This window comes from Miscanthus floridulus, chromosome 1, assembly GCF_019320115.1.
Source record: "Miscanthus floridulus cultivar M001 chromosome 1, ASM1932011v1, whole genome shotgun sequence".
Taxonomy (NCBI): domain Eukaryota; kingdom Viridiplantae; phylum Streptophyta; class Magnoliopsida; order Poales; family Poaceae; genus Miscanthus; species Miscanthus floridulus.
This window is the reverse complement of record NC_089580.1, coordinates 27,322,613-27,335,685: the sequence shown is the minus strand read 5'-3', so window position 1 is coordinate 27,335,685 and position 13,073 is coordinate 27,322,613. Positions and strand designations below refer to the sequence as shown.

General features: G+C 49.8%; 2 protein-coding genes across 2 annotated transcripts; one reads left to right on the top strand and one right to left on the bottom strand.

The window, feature by feature from the left end:
• The first annotated feature begins 8,530 nt into the window (after nucleotides 1–8,530).
• On the top strand, nucleotides 8,531–11,647 carry LOC136476632 (uncharacterized). The gene is made up of 10 exons (XM_066474557.1): nucleotides 8,531–8,908; nucleotides 9,012–9,257; nucleotides 9,355–9,450; nucleotides 9,552–9,956; nucleotides 10,063–10,198; nucleotides 10,284–10,446; nucleotides 10,554–10,679; nucleotides 10,743–10,937; nucleotides 11,053–11,175; nucleotides 11,310–11,647. Exons 2-10 carry the CDS (start codon nucleotides 9,041–9,043, stop codon nucleotides 11,421–11,423), a joined length of 1,575 nt encoding a protein of 524 aa, XP_066330654.1. The 5' UTR covers nucleotides 8,531–8,908; nucleotides 9,012–9,040; the 3' UTR covers nucleotides 11,424–11,647.
• Nucleotides 11,648–11,990: 343 nt separating this feature from the next.
• Nucleotides 11,991–13,072, bottom strand: LOC136453618 (probable WRKY transcription factor 58; the record flags this gene model as incomplete). Its single annotated transcript, XM_066454180.1, has 3 exons — nucleotides 11,991–12,303; nucleotides 12,412–12,555; nucleotides 12,651–13,072. Coding segments are annotated over 3 exons (813 nt in total), but the record flags the coding sequence as incomplete, so codon positions are not given.
• Between the last annotated feature and the right edge of the window lies 1 nt (nucleotide 13,073).

The window sequence follows — 13,073 nt, the reverse complement described above, 5'->3', positions numbered from 1 at the left end:
TGGGCGTAGCTAGGTTTCCTAAGTGGCGCTAAGCGTTCGTAGTCCGCCGGCCCATGTGTTTCACCGGTGGGTCAAATTGTAAATCATTTTTCTTCATACGTGGAGTTTGTTAATAGTTGTTTATTTCTACTCACTCATGCTATCACGCCCCTTTTGTTGTTTTTGGATCATTTTTGCTTTGGCCTAGAGTGATCGGGCCTACGGCCTTGGCTTGCGGGTTGGCCGCCTCACTGCCCACGAGAGCGATTAGGGGTCACGCACCGAGCTATATCTCTTATGATGCCACACGGTGTAGGTGGTGAGAGTGTGTCGGTGGGGGCTCTATGTAAGTTCCCTCCACAGGCAGTGATATCGCTACCGCCCTTATGGAACGTGTCGAGATGTTTAGGAGGTGAAATGTCTCCGAGATGAAATGCATGGGCTTTTCGTCCCTAGCTTCATTCGGCGCTACATTCTGACCGGTCAGGTTTGTTGTCATGCCTACACGCGTATATGAATGCGTTCAAATAATGAAGAGAGGGATAGGATTGATATCACCGGTGCTTGTTCGAGGAGTAGGCGCTTGCCTCGCGGTTACTGTTCACATGGAGGAGAGCTCTTGAGCGCTTGCTTGTAGAGAATCCATCATGGTTCCTGAGCCGTGAGCTGGCGAGGGCACTTCTCGGCTGTTTGGGGCAGTTGTGGCTGGCGTGGGTCCTCCTCTTGGGCTGCTTCGGGTTTGCCTTTGCCATTTCGACGCCTTCGGTGGGCTCGTGCTCTTCCTGGGATGTCTTCTTCGCGTCTTGTCTATCGTTGCTCTTGGTTAGGGGGACCTACGTGTCCTGGTGCCTGAGTTCTTCGGGTGTGACGATGCCTTTGCCGCCGTGTCTCTGCCTCCAGTTGCGATTGCTGCTTTTCGTGGAGGGCTGGTGTGTCTTGTCGCTGCGGAGGTTGGCTTTGATTGTGGCGTAGTTTGATCCGCTTGTCGTGGCGCGTAGTGCGCTCAGGGAGCCCGCCTCCTCGGAGGCACATGCCTCCATGCAACATGTGATGGCCTGTAGAGGTGCGTCACGTGGCCTGCCCGCTGTGCAGGATCAGATCCTAACTCTGGGCTTGACCCTTCGTGGAGTGGTGCCGGCTAGCGACTTGGTTACTGTCGATGACGCCATGGGGTGGCGGGCAATTTCATTGCTCAAGCGCACCCTGGCTCATGGCGTTCTACAGGCAGAAACGTTGTACGGGTTGTGTTTCTACTATAGGATCCAGTTCCACCACGTGGTGGGTCTAGATTGGGTAGGAGCCAATAATGGGCGTTGCTCCACTGGTTCGGGCGATCTCGTGGTTCCTTGAGAGGACATGGCCACCGCAGGCCATTCCCTAGGTGAGGTCGCTATGAGCCACGGCCGTCTAGCTCCCTGGGTTGAAGTCTTGACTATGGCTGGTAATGAGAGAGGGCACTAGGCCCCTTGCGTAGGTGAATTCGGGGATGCAGCCCCCGTGGACAGTTCTGGGAGTATGTCTACCGCCGGCCACGAAATCTAGACTTCCAAGGCAGAGGTCTAAACCGTGGCTGGGGGCAGACGCGTGATTCCCTAAAAGGATGTGTCCAATCGAGGTCATTCCTCGGGTGAGTTCGTCGTGAGCCGTGGTCCTTTAGTTTCTCGGACGGGAAACTTGGCCATGGCTTGTGACGAGCGAGGGTATTGGCCCCTCTAGGTAGGTGAACTCTAGGATGCAGTCCCCGTGGGCTGTTTCGGGAGTGCGTCCGCCATGAGCCACGAGACCCAAATTTCCAAGGTGGAGGTCTGGATTGTGGCTGAAGGTGGATGCGGGCACTGGCCCTCTGACATCGATGAAGTCATAGTTTTCACGGTGGATGTGACCACCGTAGGCCATTCCACCAGCGAGTCCACCAGTGGTGCGAGGAACCATCGCTTCCTTCTCAAAGATCGAGAGTGTGCGACTGTCCCCTAACTGGCGCGCCAACTATTGGTGTTTCATAAATCAGGCTAGTAGATTTATACGATTGCCGCGCTGCTCTAGGAAGACGATGGTAGCATCTAATAGACACGAGGATTTATACTGGTTCAGGCCGAGGCCCTACGTCCAGTCTCAGAGATGATCGAGTGCGTGTTCCTCACTTGAATGCTCTAAAATTCTTATAATGGGGGTGCAAGAATGGTGAAAGAGGTAGTAGAACCTATGCTAGATGAGGGGCAACCTGAAGGGAAGCTCTAGGAGCCCTACTGCTATGGTGAATGGATGGAATGATAGAGGATGAAGAATGTGAAGATGTTCCCAGATGGGTGCCCTGGCTGCCCTTATATAGAGTTCAGGGCTAGGGCTTGATACAAATAGTCGGTTCCCCCGACCGAAGGGTCAAGAGCCTGAGGGAGGTCCTAGCTAACTTGGCGTGCAAGCTACGCCGTCTTGTGGAGCTCGTCCGGGCGTGGCTGTCATCATGGTCTTGTGGCCACGTCATGGCAGGGTCTGATGTGCTGCAACTGTGCTGGCCATGGCAGCGCTGTAGCCATGGTGATAGTTCGTCAGTTGTCCTGTGCAACGTGGTATCCGTTATGGTCTTCACCGTCGTCTCCAGGTTCCTCGGGGCGTCGTACCCATAGTAGGTGGCCGTCCTGGGTCGTCGTTTGTCTAGTCGCTTCATGGGGCTGAGGGCTACGACCCCGATCATTGGGGTCGGGGCACTCCGCTGGTCAGAAAAGTCTCTAGGTCGAGACCCTTGTCATGGATCCCATCCCATAGTGGGTGGGTTCGTATGTGCGTCCTGTTGGTCCGTATTTGGACGGTAGGTTTTATACCCGTTGCCACCGTTGTGTGGTGTTGTCTCGTTGGTGCCGCGTGGCACAGGGATGGCATCTGACCGGACCGAGGCGACCGCTGTCATGTCGGTCCTTGCGGGGCCAGCGTGGCATGCTTGCCTTTGTTAGAGCGGGCATGTCCAGCAGGGCTCGACCTCCCCCTGTCCCTCCCAGGGGTCATGACAGGGGAGAGGTCGCACATTTGAGCGTCGCGCGGCTAATGTTGGAGGAAGGGGTCGTGATCGCCCCCGGCCGTAGCGTCTAGCCCGCTCTACTTAGCTTTTGCTGGGCCTTGGTCGTTCGGACCTTTCCTAGCTGCTGTGCTGCGGGCCGCGCGGCCTGCTAACTAATCGGTGCCTTGAGACACTCCGGGGTCATAACCCCGACAATTAGTGTCCAGTGTAACACAAAAGATTTCAGTACACTAGGATGGGTTTGAGCGTCCATGTACAACTATTTTAACCCCTTAAGGCGCTGCTAATGCGTGTTGTATTAAACTTATTCTCTACCTTAATACAAAGATGCGCAAACATTTTGTGTGATTGAGAAAAAAAATTAACGCATCTATTATTCCTCTAGTTTGGATGCACTAGAGCTAATTTGAACTAATTTTTAGCTAGCTAGCAATTAGCTCTCGTATCAAACATGCCCCAAGGGCTAATTACTAGTTAACTAAAAAATAGCTCGTGTATCCAAACAAGAAAGCTAATAGGTAAGCTAAACAATAACAAATTTATGCTATTTTTAGCTCCAACTAATAACTAGCCATGTGTATTAAAAATGTCCTTACTTTGAGCAGACCTTGTTTGTCACTGCTAATACTAGAAACAAAAAACATTGGGCAGATAAAACTATGCAACCAAGAGTTAAAACTTTTGCTTGGCGTTTGTTGAGGCTTGCTTTAGACACCACTTGTGGAATTCATAGGATAATTACAAGTATAGCGGAAACTTGTTCACGTTGCGGGTTAATTGAAAATGATGCTCACTTGCTTTTTAAGTCCAATTTTGCAAGGGCGGTTTGGTTTGCCTCCTCAATGGGCCTAAGAGCTCATGGTCTTCCTCTTCTCAGGACGAGGAGTACATTTGCAGGTTGCCACCTTGACCCAAGATGCTCAAAACCAAGCTACGGTGAATCAAATATTTTCAATCATGTGATGCCTTTGGAAATCTAGAAATGATCATAGGTTCAAAGGGTTAAATTGGTCACCTATACAAGTTCTTCATGCAAGGCCATTGAATTGGCTTACAATTTGGCAATAGAGGTTGCAGCATTTGCCATTCCTCAACTTCCAATGCAAGCGACAATGCGAGGCCTGGAGGTATGCAATCTAGAAATTTGTAGGTTCCTGATGGTCCAAAAAATCTTCTGCGATGCCTCTGTTTGTGTGCAACAAGGGGCCAATACTACCCAAACGGAGTTTGGAATCTTCATTCTCACTTCTCCATCACATAGTCTTTCCAGTGGAATGTTTTTTTAGGTGGCTATTCAACGTATCCTGCGACCCTTAGAGGCCGAAGCATTGGCACTGTTGTTGGCAACTACACTCGTGGTTGCAAAAAATCTTCAAAGGCCAGTCTTTATCACTGATAATTGAGTGTTGGCATCTGCGTCCAAGAGAAAGGACCTGCTTCTTAATCCGGGCCATTGGTCTTTGCGCCCAATCCTAGTAGACTTTTCAGTTACCACGGCAAACATGATGCATTCTATTAGTAGAATTGGTAGAAACACAAATACAGTGGCTGATAATCTCGCAAAGAAAGCAAGACAGACTTTCATTCCTAGCTCTTGCTTGTTCTCTTGTCAATCTTCACCTTGTTCGCTTGAGCTTGTTTGGCTGATAAGTCATAGCTGAAAGTATTGTTGGCTGATTTGGTGTGAGAAAAAAATACTGTTCGTTAGCTGAAAAAAGTACGGCTTATAAACCAAACAAGCTAAAACGAACGGGGTGCTTGTACGCATTCTAGAAACTATGCTATCCAGATGGCTCTGGAAAACTTTCAATGGGACAATTTTTGTCTTATCTCTGTAATCTGTATTTAAGCTTTGAATGAATTTTACCTTTAAAAAAACATTGGAATATCAGCGTCCAGTACTAATCACGTCCACATGGATAACACACATCGCATGGTTCGCTGCATTGACAAAGTCTAACAAGATTTGTTTTACAACTCATCGAAGCAAACTTCCAAAACGAATTTCTCCACGTGTTGCCTTTAGAACCCTATATACGTTAATATTTTTTTTTGGAATTTCGTGTTTGCGCCCCCGCTGTATAGCGCAATAGTGTTGTTTATTATCCGAGGAGAACAGCCATGATGTGCCGCATGACCGAGCCATCACGGCGCCACCACCCGTCCGAGACCCAAAAGCACGCGCCCGCTGGAGCGGAAGCCAAATTCACCAGCACCGCAGCTCGGCCCCTCGGGGCTACGAGCATTTTCCCTCCCTTATCGCGTCTCCTGCTGCCTTCGTCAGTTCGTCTGGAAGCAGACGAGTATTCAGAAAACAAAACTAATCCATCTTAACCTACTAGCGTAGGAGTACTACTGATTAGTCGAGCATGTCTAGATCATTGTTGTTGTTAACAACGATGGGTGGCGTCAACGGAGAACAACTCTTTGTTCTTTGCAATCCGGACTTGGACAGCTGATCCATCGCGTCGATCGTCCATCCGGTCCAGGCGGCAACGCATACAAACTCCTAATAAATTAGGCGTGGTGCATCTCGGAGATCAGAGGGCGGGTCACGGCGTGCTGACCTGACAGACAGGGACTTGTCTTGGCATCATGCTGCGCGGTCTTTCCACATCAACATGATTACAAAGGGGACAGGGCGACAAAGTGCCCAAAGCAGCAGCAACAGTATTCTCTTTATTTGTTAAACAATTAATTAATGGAGCAGTACCTTGTTATCATTACAAAACATCAATGGAAATTCTATATATAATCAACGGAATACAACTAGACATTAGTAAGAGACAGCACCGCAGTCTTGAATGAAAACCAATTCCTTCAAGATTTTGTTTTCTTAGATAAAACGGAGACACGTACCCCTGTCACAGTAGCATACTCATGCTCCTTGCCAAAATGGAAGAACTGTTTACTGCGAAAAGAACGGTGAGCAGAGTTAGTGGTGGTTGAAATCAGCCGCAGCATATGTTCCTTAGCCCTGGTTTTTTCAAAAAGGATGGAGGAAGCAGGGGATGGTCATTCCTCTCGTGCGCAGTTACCAACTGGCATGCCATTTCCTACACCTAGCTTTTTCAGGGTTCTACGAATGGTAATCTTCGCCGAAACCCGATTGCTTAAAGCTTACGAACGAAGTAATATGGAATTGCATCTCAAAGGACGGCTAGGATGACGCCTCGTACTGACCTTTCATGAGTTCCCTCTGCCTCCTCTACCAAGTTTTTGCGCTTTATTTTTTTTGCTATTATAATAGTATTATTATAAGGAAAAAAACCGCATGTGCTAATGCTAAAGTAAAGTTATTCTAGAAGCATTATGGCCGACCTACCATTTTTGCTGATTTCTCCGGTCGTTGTATCGAGATCCAATTTCCTACCAGCGTAAATCTGCCACCGTCGTGGCACGTCCGTTTCCAATCAGACGGCTATCAGAGAAGCACGCGCCATGTTCTTTCCGTTTCATTCAGGTCACACAGCCGTGTCTGAAAAGAGAGAAACACAGCCATTTAAATTGACGATTCGATGCGGCGACGTAGCGGACTCACCGCTTAGTTCGTTCCACGCAAAAAAGGCTTGAGAAAAAATATTTTTCTTTTATCAACAGACGCAAATGAGGGCAACGTGGCGTTTGTTTGGACTCTGAAGCGTTCGCGTCCAACGAACGACCGCGTCCGCGCGCTGCTGCAGCGGCCCGCGGTCAAGTCTGGAAATGAACCATCCGCGATGCCGACGATTGCCGCAACGATACGATGCCCACCATTTGCCGCGGCGTTTCGCGGCTGCGGCTGCGCACGTCTCCGTCTGAAAAAGCCTCTCGAGCTTCCTCTGCGCCCCACATCGGGGCAGCATCTGCATCTGGTACTGATGGACTGACCTGACACCCATTACTGGCTGTGCACTGAACTACTGCTTCGAATGTTCGGGTGATCGATCGGGTCGTCTTCTTCCTAAGTCCACTGTAAACATCATCACGAGCAGGTTCAAGTTCATCGCCCATCAGCACTGCTCTGCCACATTGCATTGGAGCGAACCTTCTGTCGCTCACTTCTCTCCTCTCAGGTTAGTTAAATTCCATTAGCAATTTAGCGCTCAACTACTCATGGATTATCTTTTTGCCATGTCTGTTTCTGATGGAGTAGTTTGTAGTAGACCTGTACTGCACCACTTTGGAAGTTTCAGCCGCACAGATGGTACGTCCATTCCATTTGCTGAAAGTAGATGAGACGTAACCAGACAGCCATTTCCACAAATTCCATTCTTTTTCCTGGAGTTGGATTTGACAATACACAGCTCGAGTGTGCCGTGGCCCTACAAGGTGAGCACGCCACCAGCAGACAGACAGGCCGAGCAGGAAAACGAAAGGGACGTGTCGCATTATCATGATGTGCTCTCCCCTCTCCCTTCCCATTCCAAAAAGAAAGCCCTCGGCTTGACCAGTTGCATCTTGCATGCATGACATGATATGCATGGCGGCTCTCCGGTTCTTGGTTCAGGTTGGGTGGCCCTTTTCAGCAGCTGGCCTGCAAATCATCTGCTGAAATGAAATGAAAAATTCCCTCTTCGGTTATGGTATTGGCTTGCAGCTGTCTGCCTCCAAAAAAGGCGCTCTTTTTAGGAACACTAGTAGGAGTAGTATATTGCAGCACCCCAATTATAGATGGTGATGTTTTGCTCAGGTGTCCGCGTCAGTCTCAGTCCCTCGATCAGCTTTGGAGATGCCTCAGCTCAGCCTCACGACGAATAATCCAAAGTTTTTTTTTAAAATTATTCCCTGGCAGAGTAGGAGTACATATTTTGCTGAAATTTGCAAGTCACCCAGAACGATATACTCGTATCAATCAGCTGCATATTTTTCTCCCACAATCATAGTTTGTCGCTGGAAAGAATTTGGAGGAATCTGGAGAAATTTATGAGAGAATAAACAGTGATTTTCAGCCTCAAACAGTAAAATCCGGCTGAATTCTTCACCATCCGAACGGCCCCCGGTTTCCTCCATGACCAGCCAAACCTGGCCACACGAAAACGAAACCTTGAGCATGGACATGGAGATGGAGCAGCAGAGTAGTTGTTGTGTCACCTAACCTGTATTCCCTTGCCTTCCCCCGGCACGCACAAACCTACCAAAAAAAAAAAAAAAAACAAGGCGACTTCCACTAGACCATTAGAACCTTCACCGGTTCACCCATGGCCATGGGCATGGCCTGAATTGTTTAGCAATCGAGTGACAGCCTGTTCGGTTGGCTGGTTCGTATTGTTGCTGATTCGTTTATATGAGAAAGAAATACTATTGACTGTTTCATATAAATAACATCCATGTGAGGGGGCTGGCCAGCCAGCTCAGCCAGCCAGCCCCAGCCGATCGGGCTGTGAGTCCATGCAGCGGCTGGGGCTCCACCGGTTCTTCAAACACGCGTGACAGTGACCTGTACCATCTCCCCCGGCCCGGCCCGGGCACATGCCGTTTTTTTATCCTACTGATCCCCCCTCCCCTCTCTGATGATTTATATGCCGTGCCTTTGCGGAGCAGAAAAGCAGAGGGATCAACACGCTTCCGGCAGCGCCATACATACGCGCGCGCGCACACACACACACGGGTCCTCCCGCTGCCATTATATTTCTCTAATCGCATGCACATCACGTTCTCGCGTGGAGGATGCCGCTTCGCATTTGCCATTGCCGCGGATTGCAAGTAGAGGGATCGGAGGCAGCTGAGGATTAATTCAGGTTGCTTCTGGGTGCTTGTCTGCTCGCTCGCCTAGTCCTGGCGTGGCCGCTTCAGAATTGCCGCCCGTGAGTCGGAGTCCGTGACCTTTGATAAAAGCAGGAGGCTTTCTTCTTAGCATTGTCCGCGGAGAAATAAAGAGGGAGCGAGAGCGGGAGACACTTGGAGGCCGGTCAGTTGCTGGATCGATTGATAAGGATAACTAATGCCTTTTGATGATTTGGTGATCGTTCTCTGATCAGTTCTTGAAGGTTGCTGATTCTGCAAGGTGCAACTTGCTTTTTCTTGGTGGTCGATCCAGTTCCAGGTGCGTAGCCTAGTTCGGCGGCCATGGGTTCTTGCGTGTCGTCGACGAGGCATCGGCGGCGGTCGAGGAAGCTGTCGGTCGCGGCGAGGAAGTTCCGGCGGAAGGTGTCCTCGGCGATCGCCGACGCGCCCATCATCCGCGGCCGGCACGGGGTCGTCTACGTGGAGGCGCCGGACTCCAACGTCACCCTGCACCTCACCAACCTGCAGTGGCAGCACAGCCAGATGGACGCCGGGAGCGGTAAATAGCAGCAGCATAGCACCTCCTCCTCCTCCTGAATTCTGTAATTGGTACCAGTAGTAGCAGATTTCCTCACAGCTCTGCAAATTTTGTGCAGTGATTTGCGAAGAAGCATGGTACGATTCTGTCAGCATCCTGGAGTCACCGGACTCCGACGACGATCTCGACAACGATTTCGCTAGCGTCAGCGGAGGTAATGTACTAGTTCAGATATTTGTCGTTCATAGTCACAAACTAAAAACGTGAACTGCAGTTTCAGACTTTCCTGTACTTACGTGTTCCCTTTCAATCCAGATCCTCTCCCTGACGTCACCGGCGGCTCAAATGCACCGCAGCCGCCACAGTGCAAGGATGCAGCGTGCTTCTTGGACACCATGCAGCTCCTCAGGAGCATTGCAAATGCAGAAGCTTGTGATCAAAGTGAACAACCCGACAAGAGTGATGACTCGAATGTTGCTGCCACTGCAACTAATAGTGGTAGCTGCAATGATGAGGACTGCTGCAGTAGCACACTGAAGGAACTTCAGGCTGCAATGTCTCCGCGGCCGCCGTTCCCGGCGTCGATTCCGAGCAACAAGGTCCAGCCGATGCCGATCGTTGGTGTCAGCCCGCACCATCAGCAGCAGAAGAAAAAAACAGCCGTGGTCAGGCTCTCGTTCAGGACAAGGTCATATGAGGGCGACGAGATGACCGAAATGAGTGAGTTGCTTAGCGTTAACATCTCAGCTGCGCCATTGCAATGCCATCTTCATGCGGCCGCTCAGTAGCTGAATTATTACTTAGTTGACAAATTCTGCAATCCCAGGTGGTTCTGCAAATTACTTGTACCGCCCAAGGGCAGGTTTCACGGTGCCGTTTTCGACCGGCGAGAAACTGTCAGAAGGTTGCTGGTCGGTTCTTGAGCCATCGACGTTCAGAGTCCGAGGGGAGAGCTTCTTCAAGTAAGAAGCAGTGGCAGTGTTGTAAACACAATTCTGACAGTATCATACATGATTATGCCTGACTGAATCTGTGAAATTCATGCAGAGACAAGAGGAAGTACCCAGCTCCAGACTGCTCCCCTTACACCCCTATTGGAGCAGACATGTTCGCCTACACAAGGAAGATTCATCACATTGCACAGCACCTCTCGCTTCCGTCTCTGAAGACACATGAGACATTTCCGACTCTCCTCATTGTCAACATTCAGGTAATTCAGTAGGTCGTAAAGGGTTCTTAATCATTGCTTTTTAACTACTGAATGTTAATTGGTTAGTTCTGGCTTCTGAGCTTGACAAGTTTACTTGTTTGTGCAGTTTGCCCACCTATCCTGCTACAGTGTTTGGCGATAACGACGGTGACGGGATAAGCCTAGTTCTGTATTTCAAGTTATCTGACAGCTTTGACAAGGAGATTTCTCCTCAATTGCAGGATAGCATCAAGGTAGATTTCTCTTGTATAGATAAAGCACCTCTAGGCAAAGTTTCTGACTAACTAGTTATGCAGAGGCTTATGAATGAGGAAACCGAAAAGGTGAAGGGATTCCCAGTAGACAGCATTGTGCCATACACAGAGAGGCTGAAGATCCTGGCTGGTTTGGCAAACCCTGAAGACCTGCAGCTGAGCACGGCAGAGAGGAAGCTTGTGCAGACCTACAATCAGAAGCCTGTTCTATCTCGCCCACAACACAAATTCTACAAGGTAACTGACTGCATTTGCTCACTAGTTTATAGACAAACGAGTGCTGAAATAGTAAAATGTGTTTTCAGTTCTGACTGAAACATAAAAAATGTGTGTGTTTTCATTGATAATGTAGGGTCCAAATTACTTTGAGATCGATCTCGATGTCCATCGGTTCAGCTTCATATCGCGGAAAGGGCTCGAGACCTTCTGGGAGCGGCTCAAGCATGGCGTTCTTGATCTTGGTCTAACTATTCAGGTACTTAATTTTCTTCTGCTCCTGGCTAAAAAGTGACCACTTGATTTGTTTCAAAAAGAAAGAAAAAGAAAAAAAGAAAAGTGACCCCTTGACTGAATGTCTGTAACTTAGCCATGGTCTGATACTGGTTGCAGGCACAAAAGGCTGAGGAGTTGCCAGAGCATGTCTTGTGCTGCATGAGGCTGAACAAGATCGACTTCGCCGACAACGGGCAGATACCGACGCTGATAACTGCAGCTGATGAGTAAATCTGTCATGTTACTGTAGGGCACTAACTTTCAGGAAAAGCAAAAGAGAGTGTGGTTTGTAGATGTTCTTGTTGAGATGCTGTTGTATAGATCGGCAGATAGTTGTAGGAACTAACTCAAGTTTGTGAGCTAAGAAACACTGCACACAGATTTGTGTAAATACTTGTTGATCATTGCCCCAAAAGAGGAGGAAAAAAAAAGATATTGCAGCAATCTGCATTCTGAACTCTGAAGATGTATATACATGTCTCTGTTTTCTTTTCATTTTTGAAATTAACGAAATACATGTCTGTGTTTTCAGTTCATGATTACTAATGGTTCAGTTACATCACCACACGAGTTCTTTCCTTGTTCCTTCGATTCTCCAGCTAGAAATTTTCCCATGACAAAAACAAAAAAATTGTGAAAGGACAAGAAATAAATAAAGAGAAAACAAATGTACATACCATGCAGCACAAGCACATGTTTAGCCGAAATCAACATGTCAGCTCCTCTACAACAGTTGAAATCTAATCAAATAACAATTAGCCAGCAGAAACACCTACCCAAAAGAATCAATGATCCAGTCTCTATTATTCACACCCAGGAAAGCCACACTCCACATAGGCCAATGTCCAATCATTCATTTCCCGGCTAGAACTCCTCCTTCAGCTGCCGAGCCCCCCAATTCTCCTGAAACGCCCCACTTCCACTAGCCGTGTTCGCAGATGGAGGGGCCGGATCAGCAGAAGAGCCGCCCGCGGCGGCTTTGTTGGCCCGTCCTGGCGGGTCGTGCTTGTGGCGGCCTGTGTACGTCGTCAGGACGCACCTGGGGTCGGTGGGCGCCCTCTCGATCTGCTTGCGCACGTTGCAATTGTCGGCGATGCACTTGTAGTAGCTCCTGCACATCATTGAGCAGAGCAGTGAGCATGCACTGAGCACCATCACAAATTCACAACTCACAATGGTTGGTATGTTCAGGATCAGATAGTCCAAGTGAAAATTTCACCTCGGCCGCTGGTTGCCCTTGACCACCTTCTGCCCGTACTTGCGCCACCGGTAGCCGTCGTCCAGGAGATCCACCTCGCTCGTCGTTTGGAGGATGATCTTGGGCTTCTTCACCACCCTCTGCCCGGCCACGCCGTCCGCGCCCCTGACCAAACAACCGGCAGCCTGTCACGGTTCACACTGTCTGCGCGGCGCCGCAGGCGACAGTTGTAACGTAGCACGAAGCAGAGCATAACTCACATGCCAGGAGCCCCGTCGACGTCATTCTCATGCATCAACGCGTCGTCTTCGTCGTCGTCGCTGGGACCGTCCATGTCCTCCTCGGCGGCGGCGAGGGCATCGTTACCGCCACCGGCGAGGCCGCGCTCCTGTGGGCGCGGGTGGTTGTGCCGACCCTTGTAGGTGATCTCCTTGATGAACCCGTCGAAGGAGCGCTCCACGACCTTCTTGACGGGGCACCCGTCGCGGGTGCACTTGTAGTAGTTCCGCGGCGACTCGGCGTCCTTGAGCTGCTTCTGCCCGTACTTGCGCCAGCTGTAACCGTCCTTCGCCGGCTGCTCGATGACCGGCGGCGGCGGCGGCAGGGCGTGCGCGTGCAAGCCGCCGCTGCCGCCGAAGAGCGCGGTCGCTCGCAGCTGCATGTCATGGTCGTATGGATATGGA